The sequence below is a fragment of the Oncorhynchus clarkii genome, chromosome 13, assembly GCF_045791955.1.
Source record: "Oncorhynchus clarkii lewisi isolate Uvic-CL-2024 chromosome 13, UVic_Ocla_1.0, whole genome shotgun sequence".
In the NCBI taxonomy this organism is placed as follows: Eukaryota; Metazoa; Chordata; class Actinopteri; order Salmoniformes; family Salmonidae; genus Oncorhynchus; species Oncorhynchus clarkii.
Window position 1 is genome coordinate 64042089 of NC_092159.1, and position 12189 is coordinate 64054277.

General features: G+C 43.9%; 1 protein-coding gene across 1 annotated transcript; it reads left to right on the plus strand.

The window, feature by feature from the left end:
- Window positions 1-673: 673 nt before the first annotated feature.
- On the plus strand, window positions 674-11644 carry LOC139365237 (NACHT, LRR and PYD domains-containing protein 3-like). The gene is made up of 6 exons (XM_071102737.1): window positions 674-1085; window positions 1403-3254; window positions 8072-8245; window positions 9769-9942; window positions 10346-10383; window positions 11103-11644. The coding sequence occupies exons 1-6, from the start codon at window positions 809-811 to the stop codon at window positions 11642-11644; spliced, it is 3057 nt and encodes a 1018-aa protein (XP_070958838.1). The 5' UTR covers window positions 674-808.
- Window positions 11645-12189: the final 545 nt, after the last annotated feature.

Below are 12189 nucleotides of genomic sequence, written 5' to 3' on the forward strand. Positions count from 1 at the left end.
TTATGACGCTACATGCTTTGTTGTTTAACAGTCTCCACTGACCTACAATGGCCCCATCTGCTGTTTAACAGTCTATATAATGGCCCCATCTGCTGTTTAACAGTCTCCACTGACCTACAATGGCCCCATCTGTTTAACAGTCTCCACTGACCTACAATGGCCCCATCTGCTGTTTAACAGTCTCTATAATGGCCCCATCTGCTGTTTAACAGTCTCCACTGACCTACAATGGCCCCATCTGTTTAACAGTCTCCACTGACCTACAATGGCCCCATCTGCTGTTTAACAGTCTCTATAATGGCCCCATCTGCTGTTTAACAGTCTCCACTGACCTATAATGGCCCCATCTGCTGTTTAACAGTCTCCACTGACCTATAATGGCCCCATCTGCTGTTTAACAGTCTCTATAATGGCCCCATCTGCTGTTTAACAGTCTCTATAATGGCCCCATCTGCTGTTTAACAGGCTCCACTGACCTACAATGACCCCATCTGTTGTTTAACAGTCTCCACTGACCTACAATGACCCCATCTGTTGTTTAACAGTCTCCACTGACCTATAATGGCCCCATCTGTTTAACAGTCTCCACTGACCTACAATGGCCCCATCTGTTTAACAGTCTCCACTGACCTACAATGGCCCCATCTGTTTAACAGTCTCCACTAACCTATAATGGCCCCATCTGCTGTTTAACAGTCTCTATAATGGCCCCATCTGCTGTTTAACAGTCTCTATAATGGCCCCATCTGCTGTTTAACAGTCTCTATAATGGCCCCATCTGCTGTTTAACAGGCTCCACTGACCTACAATGGCCATATCTGTGAAAGAGCGTCTCCTGGCCGTTCTGGATGATCTCGGCTCTGACGAGCTGAAGAGATTTAAGTGGCATCTAACTACAGAAAACCAGCTGGATGGCTTCCTTCACATTCCAAAGGGCCGGATGGAGACATCTGGCCGACTGGACATAGTGGATCAGATGGTGCAGAACTACAGGGGGAATGTGGCTGTGCAGATCACACTGGACATCCTGAAGAAGATTAGCCGTAACGATCTCGCTGAGAAGCTAAACAGAGACTGTCCATTAGGTAATTCAGAATTCTTGTGTCTATAAGGTTTTGAGCAAATATATATATATATATTCTATTGTATTGTTGAAATGTAAATTCTATATATTTTCTTAAATAAGTTATACAGTATTTGTATGTTTGTTATTGGTTAACTTGTAAAATGACAATTTTTCTTTGAAATGTGCATTCATTTCATGTGCTTAGATTTTTTTTTCTCCAATAACCAGATATATTGTAAAATAAAAACATTTGTATATTTGTTTATTGTGTACTGTTGAGCGTCTAGAGAACAACACATGCTTGCTAACTATTCTATAACCATTGTCCATCGTCAGGTCCTTCAGATGAAGATGGTGAGAAGTTCCAACATGAATATAAACTGGAAGTAAAACAGAAGTTTCAGCATGTTTTCAACGGGGTACCAAAGCAGGGCCATAAACGACTTCTCAATGAGATCTACACAGAGCTCTACATCACAGAGGGTGGAAGTGGAGAGGTCAATCAGGAACATGAGGTGAGACAGATCGAGATCACGTCCAAGAATCCAGCTAGACCAGAGGCTAAAATCCTCTGCAATGACATCTTCAAACAATCCTCTGGACAAGACAAACCTATCAGAACTGTGCTGACAAAGGGAGTCGCTGGCATTGGAAAAACAGTCTGTGTGCAGAAGTTCATTCTGGACTGGGCTGAAGGGAAAGCCAATCAGGATGTCCAATTCGTAATTTCACTCCCTTTTCGGGAGCTGAATTTGGTGAGGGGGGAAAAGTACAGTTTTTTAGAACTTCTACATAAATGTGTCTTAGAGACTAGAGTGATTGAGACAGACTTTTTGAATCACATTTTAACAAAATTGCAAAAACCAGGAAACTGCAATGAAAGCAAGTACAAAGTTATATTTGTCCTTGATGGTCTGGATGAGTGCCGACTGACCCTCGACTACGAGACCGGTAAGAGCTGGTGTAATGTCACAGAGCCAACCTCAGTGGACGTGCTGCTGACAAACCTCATCAAGGGAAATCTGCTTCCCTCTGCTCTCCTCTGGATAACCTCCAGACCTGCAGCAACGAATCACATCCCTCCTGAGTGTGTTGACCAGGTGACAGAGGTACGAGGGTTCGATGACCCACAGAAGGAGGAGTACTTCAGGAAGACATTCAGTGATGAGGACCTGGCCAACAGAATCATCTCACACATAAAGACATCAAGGAGCCTCCACATCATGTGCCACATTCCAGTCTTCTGTTGGATCTTAGCTGCAGTTCTGGAGCATGTGTTGAGTTCAGATAAGAATGAAGAGATGCCCAAGACTCTGACTCAATTATTTATTGGGTTACTGATATTTCAGACCAAACAGATGAATGATAAATATCACAAGAAAGGTGAGCGAGATCCACGCAGGGATAAAGAGAGCTTCATGGCACTGGGGAAACTTGCTTTTAACCAGCTGGAAAATGGCAACCTCATTTTCTATGAGGCAGACCTGAAAAAGTATGGCATTGATGTCACTGAAGCCTCAGTGAACTCAGGAGTGTGTACGCAGCTCTTTAGACAGGACTATGGGCCGTTCCAGGACAAGGTGTACTGCTTTGTGCATCTGAGCGTTCAGGAGTTTCTGGCTGCGTTATATGTTTTCCTCTCCTTCAACAACAGCAATGTCAACCCGATGACCGAAGACCGATCCTTCATCAGAAAATGTCTCGTGAAGTTGAATCCTGCCATCACCTTCCACACGATTGCAGTGGATAAAGCCTTACAGAGTGAGAATGGACACCTGGACCTGTTCCTCCGTTTCCTTCTGGGCCTCTCACTGGAGTCCAATCAGACTCACTTACACGGCCTACTGACACAGACGAGAAGCACCAGAAGCAGCTCACGGGGCCATGAGGAAACAGTCAAGTACATCAAGAAGAAGATCAGGAACACTCCATCTTCAGAGAGGTGCATCAATCTGTTCCACTGCCTGAATGAACTGAATGACCATTCTCTAGTGGAGGAGATCCAAAGATACCTGCATTCAGGAAATCTGTCCAAAACCAACCTGTCACCTGCACAGTGGTCAGCTCTGGTCTTTGTGTTGCTGACTTCAGAAGAGGAGCTGGATGTGTTTGACCTGAAGAAATACTCCAGATCAGAGGAAGGTCTTCTGAGGCTGCTGCCAGTGGTCAAAGCCTCCAGAGCTGTTCTGTAAATACACGTTAAAAAAGTATATATACAGTACGGGTCAATAGTTTGGACACACCTACTCATTAAAGGGTTTTTCTTTATTTAAAAAAATATTTTTTTCTACATTGTAGAATAATAGTAAAGACATAAAAACTATGAAATAACACATATGGAATCATGTAGTAACCAAAAAAGTGTTAAACAAATCAAAATATATTTTAGATTTTTCAAAGTAGCCACCCTTTGTCTTGATGACAGCTTTGCACACTCTTGACATTCTCTCAACCAGCTTCATGAGGAATGCTTTTCCAACAGTCTTGAAGGAGTTCCCACATATGCTGAGCACTTTTTGGCTGCTTTCCTTCACTCTGCTGTCCAACTCATCCCAAACCACCTCAATTGAGTTGAGGTCAGGTGATTGTGGAGGCCAGGTCATCTGATGGGCAACTTCATCACTCTCCTTGGTCAAATAGGCCTTGCACAGCCTGGAGGTGTGTTTTGGTTCATTGTCCTGTTGAGAAACAAATGATAGTCCCGCTATGTGCAAACCAGATGGGATGGCGTTTCGCTGCAGAATGCTGTGTTAGCCATGCGGGTTAAGTGTGCCTTGAATCCTAAATAAATCACTGACAGTGTCACCAGCAAAATACCATCACACCTCCTCCTCCATTCTTCACGGTGGGAACTACATGCGGAGATCATCCGTTCACCTACTCTGCGTCTCATAAAGACACGTTAGTTGGAAAAAAATCTCTAAATTGTACTCATCAGACCAAAAGACAGATTTCCACTGGTCTAATGTCCATTGCTCGTCTTTCTTGGCCCAAGCAAGTCTCTTCTTATTATTGGTGTCCTTTAGTAGTGGTTTCTTCAGGGCTGATTCACTCAGTCTCCTCTGAGCAGTTGATGTTGAGATGTGTCTGTTAATTGAACTCTGTGAAGCATTGAGTTGGGCTGCAATCGGAGGTGCAGGTAACTCTAATGAACTTATCCTCTGCAGCAGAGGTAACTCTGGGTCTTCCTTTCCTGTGGCGGTCCTCATGAGAGCCAGTTTCATCATAGCGCTTGATGGTTTTTGCGACTGCACTTGAAGAAACTTTAAAAGTTCTTGACATTGTTATTGACTGACCTCCATGTCTTAAAGTAATGATGGTCTGTCGTTTGTCTTTGCTTATTTGAGCTATAAATATGCCATAATATGGACTTGGTCTTTTACCACATCGGGCTATCTCCTGTATACCACCCCTACCTTAATAGGGTGATCTCCTGTATACCACCCCTACCTTAATAGGGTGATCTCCTGTATACCACCCCTACCTTAATAGGGCTATCTCCTGTAAACCACCCCTACCTTAAGAGGGTGATCTCCTGTATACCACCCCTACCTTAATAGGGCTATCTCCTGTATACCACCCCTACCTTAATAGGGCTATCTCCTGTATACCACCCCTACCTTAATAGGGCTATCTCCTGTATACCACCCCTACCTTAATAGGGCGATCTCCTGTATACCACCCCTACCTTAATAGGGCGATCTCCTGTATACCACCCCTACCTTAATAGGGCTATCTCCTGTATACCACCCCTACCTTAATAGGGCTATCTCCTGTATACCACCCCTACCTTAATAGGGCGATCTCCTGTATACCACCCCTACCTTAATAGGGCGATCTCCTGTATACCACCCCTACCTTAATAGGGCGATCTCCTGTATACCACCCCTACCTTAATAGGGCGATCTCCTGTATACCACCCCTACCTTAATAGGGCGATCTCCTGTATACCACCCCTACCTTAATAGGGCGATCTCCTGTATACCACCCCTACCTTAATAGGGCTATCTCCTGTATACCACCCCTACCTTAATAGGGCGATCTCCTGTATACCACCCCTACCTTAATAGGGCTATCTCCTGTATACCACCCCTACCTTAATAGGGCTATCTCCTGTATACCACCCCTACCTTAATAGGGCTATCTCCTGTATACCACCCCTACCTTAATAGGGCTATCTCCTGTATACCACCCCTACCTTAATAGGGCTATCTCCTGTATACCACCCCTACCTTAATAGGGCGATCTCCTGTATACCACCCCTACCTTAATAGGGCTATCTCCTGTATACCACCCCTACCTTAATAGGGCTATCTCCTGTATACCACCCCTACCTTAATAGGGCTATCTCCTGTATACCACCCCTACCTTAATAGGGCGATCTCCTGTATACCACCCCTACCTTAATAGGGCTATCTCCTGTATACCACCCCTACCTTAATAGGGCGATCTCCTGTATACCACCCCTACCTTAATAGGGCGATCTCCTGTATACCACCCCTACCTTAATAGGGCTATCTCCTGTATACCACCTCTACCTTAATAGGGCGATCTCCTGTATACCACCCCTACCTTAATAGGGCTATCTCCTGTATACCACCTCTACCTTAATAGGGCTATCTCCTGTATACCACCCCTACCTTAATAGGGCTATCTCCTGTATACCACCTCTACCTTAATAGGGTGATCTCCTGTATACCACCCCTACCTTAATAGGGTGATCTCCTGTATACCACCCCTACCTTAATAGGTTGATCTCCTGTATACCACCCCTACCTTAATAGGGCTATCTCCTGTATACCACCCCTACCTTAATAGGGCGATATCCTGTATACCACCCCTACCTTAATAGGGCTATCTCCTGTATACCACCCCTACCTTAATAGGGCGATCTCCTGTATACCACCCCTACCTTAATAGGGCTATCTCCTGTATACCACCCATACCTTAATAGGGCGATCTCCTGTATACCACCCCTACCTTAATAGGGCTATCTCCTGTATACCACCCCTACCTTAATAGGGCGATCTCCTGTATACCACCCCTACCTTAATAGGGCTATCTCCTGTATACCACCCCTACCTTAATAGGGTGATCTCCTGTATACCACCCCTACCTTAATAGGGCGATCTCCTGTATACCACCCCTACCTTAATAGGGCTATCTCCTGTATACCACCCCTACCTTAATAGGGCTATCTCCTGTATACCACCTCTACCTTAATAGGGCGATCTCCTGTATACCACCCCTACCTTAATAGGACTATCTCCTGTATACCACCTCTACCTTAATAGGGCTATCTCCTGTATACCACCCCTACCTTAATAGGGCTATCTCCTGTATACCACCTCTACCTTAATAGGGTGATCTCCTGTATACCACCCCTACCTTAATAGGGTGATCTCCTGTATACCACCCCTACCTTAATAGGGCGATCTCCTGTATACCACCCCTACCTTAATAGGGCTATCTCCTGTATACCACCCCTACCTTAATAGGGCGATCTCCTGTATACCACCCCTACCTTAATAGGGCTATCTCCTGTATACCACCCCTACCTTAATAGGGCTATCTCCTGTATACCACCCCTACCTTAATAGGGCGATCTCCTGTATACCACCCCTACCTTAATAGGGCTATCTCCTGTATACCACCCCTACCTTAATAGGGCTATCTCCTGTATACCACCCCTACCTTAATAGGGCTATCTCCTGTATACCACCCCTACCTTAGTAGGGCTATCTCCTGTATACCACCCCTACCTTAATAGGGCTATCTCCTGTATACCACCCCTACCTTAATAGGGCGATCTCCTGTATACCACCCCTACCTTAATAGGGCTATCTCCTGTATACCACCCCTACCTTAATAGGGCTATCTCCTGTATACCACCTCTACCTTAATAGGGCGATCTCCTGTATACCACCCCTACCTTAATAGGGCTATCTCCTGTATACCACCCCTACCTTAATAGGGCTATCTCCTGTATACCACCCCTACCTTAATAGGGCTATCTCCTGTATACCACCCCTACCTTAATAGGGCTATCTCCTGTATACCACCCCTACCTTAATAGGGCTATCTCCTGTATACCACCCCTACCTTAATAGGGCGATCTCCTGTATACCACCCCTACCTTAATAGGGCTATCTCCTGTATACCACCCCTACCTTAATAGGGCTATCTCCTGTATACCACCCCTACCTTAATAGGGCTATCTCCTGTATACCACCCCTACCTTAATAGGGCGATCTCCTGTATATCACCCCTACCTTAATAGGGCTATCTCCTGTATACCACCCCTACCTTAATAGGGCTATCTCCTGTATACCACCCCTACCTTAATAGGGCGATCTCCTGTATATCACCCCTACCTTAATAGGGCTATCTCCTGTATACCACCCCTACCTTAATAGGGCGATCTCCTGTATATCACCCCTACCTTAATAGGGCGATCTCCTGTATACCACCCCTACCTTAATAGGGCGATCTCCTGTATACCAACCCTACCTTAATAGGGCGATCTCCTGTATACCACCCCTACCTTAATAGGGCGATCTCCTGTATACTACCCCTACCTTAATAGGGCGATCTCCTGTATACCACCCCTACCTTAATAGGGCTATCTCCTGTATACCACCCCTACCTTAATAGGGTGATCTCCTGTATACCACCCCTACCTTAATAGGGCGATCTCCTGTATACCACCCCTACCTTAATAGGGCGATCTCCTGTATACCACCCCTACCTTAATAGGGCGATCTCCTGTATACCACCCCTACCTTGTCACAACACAACTGATTGGCTCAAACGCATTAAGAAGGAAAGAAATTCCACAAATTAGCTTTAAACAAAGAAAACCCCTTGAATGAGTAGGCGTGTCAGTTAGAATATACATTAGCATATAACTTATTTATGGTTGATCCTCAAATACTCTGCTACATGTACTGTACACAGTACACACAGTTGTCTAAATTAATTTCCATTGCGCTTTACTTTTCAAAGGCTTAATGGGTGTAACCTCACTGAGAAATGCTGTGAAGCCTTGGCCTCAGCTTTCAACTCAACCTCCTCAAACCTGAGAGAGCTGGACCTGAGTGACAACAACCTGCAGGATTCAGGAGTGAAGCTGCTCTCTGCTGGACTGGAGAATCCACACTGTAAACTGGAGACACTGAGGTCAGTAGTCTGTATTAGTTCACTAAAGGGGATAGTTCTATAGGTATTTATAGAGAACAATTAGTAGGCTGTCGTTGTAAATAAGAATTTGTTCTTAACTGACTTGCCTAGTTAAATAAATAATATCAGAGTAATCAGCTGAATTTTAAATGTCATAGTTACCGAACTGCAGATTCATGTTTGGAAGAGGAAGACTTACACAATCTATTGATATTATTTATTTTTATTTTCAAGATGCTTTATTTCTTGAAGTCAAATGTTTTTAGTTATATAATTATGTGATTGTAATATTATTTTAATCGGGTCATTTTTTTAATGCGAATGTTTGTTGAGTTTGAGAAGACACACACCTGCCATTTCCCCTTTTCACCACCAGAGGGTGTAAACAGGTTCCCTTTTCACCACTAGAGGGTGTAAATATGTTCCCTTTTCACCACTAGAGGGTGTAAATATGTTCCCTTTTCACCACTAGAGGGTGTAAATATGTTCCCTTTTCACCACTAGAGGGTGTAAATATGTTCCCTTTTCACCACTAGAGGGTGTAAATGTGTTCCCTTTTCACCACTAGAGGGTGTAAATATGTTCCCTTTTCACCACTAGAGGGTGTAAATATGTTCCCTTTTCACCACTAGAGGGTGTAAATATGTTCCCTTTTCACCACTAGAGGGTGTAAATATGTTCCCTTTTCACCACTAGAGGGTGTAAATATGTCCCCTTTTCACCACTAGAGGGTGTAAATATGTTCCCTTTTCACCACTAGAGGGTGTAAATATGTCCCCTTTTCACCACTAGAGGGTGTAAATATGTTCCCTTTTCACCACTAGAGGGTGTAAATATGTCCCCTTTTCACCACTAGAGGATGTAAATATGTTACCTTTTCACCACTAGAGGATGTAAATATGTTACCTTTTCACCACTAGAGGATGTAAATGTGTCCCCTTTTCACCACTAGAGGGTGTAAATATGTTACCTTTTCACCACTAGAGGGTGTAAATATGTTCCCTTTTCACCACTAGAGGGTGTAAATATGTTCCCTTTTCACCACTAGAGGGTGTAAATATGTCCCCTTTTCACCACTAGAGGGTGTAAATATGTTCCCTTTTCACCACTAGAGGGTGTAAATATGTTCCCTTTTCACCACTAGAGGGTGTAAATATGTTCCCTTTTCACCACTAGAGGGTGTAAATATGTCCCCTTTTCACCACTAGAGGGTGTAAATATGTTCCCTTTTCACCACTAGAGGGTGTAAATGTGTTCCCTTTTCACCACTAGGGGGTGTAAATATGTTCCCTTTTCACCACTAGAGGGTGTAAATATGTTCCCTTTTCACCACTAGAGGGTGTAAATATGTTCCCTTTTCACCACTAGAGGGTGTAAATATGTCCCCTTTTCACCACTAGAGGGTGTAAATGTTACCTTTTCACCACTAGAGGGTGTAAATATGTTCCCTTTTCACCACTAGAGGGTGTAAATATGTTCCCTTTTCACCACTAGAGGGTGTAAATATGTGATAAACTCTGCAGGTTGTCACGCTGTCTGATCACAAAGAAAGGCTGTGCTTCTCTGGCCTCAGCTCTGAGGTCCAACCCCTCCTACCTGAGAGAGCTGGACCTGAGCTACAATATCCCAGGAGACTCAGGAGTGAAGCAGCTCTCTGCTGGACTGGAGGATCCACACTGGAGACTGGAGAAACTCAAGTATGTAGAGAGTGTTTGTGAAGTTTGTGTCAATTGGACAATTTTGGTTCAGGTTTCCTGGGTTAGTTATAACTATTTAATCAGGGGCACCACATCCACCCCCCCCCGCCCCCCAGTTTTATACAAAACGAGGCAACGGTGTGCTTTAGGACCATGTGGACGCCTCCATGTGATCAGGTAGGCTGTTTGGAGTGTTTATCCAACTGGAAATATATATAAATATATATATATATATATATATGTCACCCCCACTTCTAAAACCAAAGTTTAGCCCCTGTATTTAATATCCAATAAACAATATTTGTGTGTGAGTGTGTGGTTGTGTGAGTGTGTGGTTGTGTGGTTGTGTGAGTGTGTGGTTATGTGTGTGTTTTACTGAGTCACTGTTCTGCTTCCTGTGCAGTGTTGACCACCGTGGAGAGTACTGGCTGCTGAAAAAATGTAAGTGTTGACTGCTGTGAAGAAAATGTGAAATGTGTTACTGGTGATGAGACAGGAAATAGCATAACCTCAGAGTCATATTACTCAACTGTTTGACCTACGTGGTCAGATGAAATATGAGCCGCCATCTTAAGGAAGTAGAATCAGACCCACTGGGCACAGACATCAGTTCAACGTCTAGTTTTGATTGACATTCGGTTAAGTTATCGACTAACCTGAATTCCACGTGAAATCAACGAAGAATTGTCACCCTGTCAGTGGATTTAGGTTAAAAGTTAGATGAAAAAAAAATAAAAAATCTAAAATCCAGTCAGTTTTTAACGTTGATTCAACGTCCTCACATGTACTTTTTTGTTGTTGAAATGACATGGAAACAATGTTGATTCAACCAGTTTTTGCCCAGAGGGATATACTGTACAGGCTTGCATACAAATGGTCATATAAAATACAGACAAATGTAGATGAAAAAGACGATAAATGAAATACTAAAAAACACATTATTTACAAGTACTCTCTCTCTCTTCTTTTTAACTACTTTTTATTGTGTCAGTACAGTACACAGTCGATATACTCAACAATTAATCATCATTTCATTATTTCATTCCATCCAGTGCCGTCTGTTAGTTAGATGTTTTAATCAATGAGTCAATGCTCCTCATAAAAGGCCTTGATGATTAACATTCTGATGATGATTTCTAATATTGATCTTACCCTATCAGATGCCTGTGATGTCACACTGGACCCGAACACAGCATGCAGACACCTCTCTCTGTCAGAGGGGAACAGGAAGGTGACACGGGGGAAAGAGGAGCAGCCGTATCCTGATCGCCCAGGGAGATTTGAGTTCTGGCCACAGGTGCTGTGTAGAGAGGGTCTGACTGGGCGCTGTTACTGGGAGGCAGAGATGAGTGGGGGAGGCGATGACATAGGAATGACGTACAGAGGAATCGGCAGGACAGGAAACTCCGATGACAGTAAGCTTGGATGCAATGACAAGTCCTGGAGTCTGAGCTGCTCTGATTACGGTTACACTGCCAGGCACAATAAGGAGAGAACTGACTTACCTGCCTCCTCCTCGTCCAACAGAGTAGGAGTGTATCTGGACTGGCCGGCCGGCACTCTGTCCTTCTACACTCTGTCCTCCTCTGACACACTCACTCACCTACACACATTCCGCTCCACATTCACTGAGCCTCTCTATCCAGGGTTTTGGGTTGAAATAAACTCCTCGTTGTCCCTATGTGAGGTCAAAAACCTTTAGGTGGTAAACGACGGTTCTTGTTGTTATTGATCGGTGTTTGTAAATAAAGTTTATTTAGTCAAACGGTTGACATTGCAATCCTGATTCTGTTTGAAGTCAATAACACTGAATGGACCTTTCCCGGTACACATTCGGCCAGATAAAGACAAATAAAACTGGTTGTTTTAAAAAACTGTTAAATGTTGTTGTTCTTTCACATAAAAGAAGAATGACAGTTAAAGTCTGGAACGGTGAAACGGCCATGTTTGTTAACGACATTACAGCAACAAAGAGGTCACTTTAAACAACAACAAAACAGTTTATTCCCTCAGACATCATTTCACAACAGCAGAGTCTGGACTACCGTTATGTTCCCCCATGATGCTGGTGTGATATTACAGAGTCTGGACTACCGTTATGTTCCCCCATGATGCTGGTGTGATATAACAGAGTCTGGACTACCGTTATGTTCCCCCATGATGCTGGTGTGATATAACAGAGTCTGGACTACCGTTATGTTCCCCATGATGCTGGTGTGATATAACAGAGTCTGGACTACCGTTATG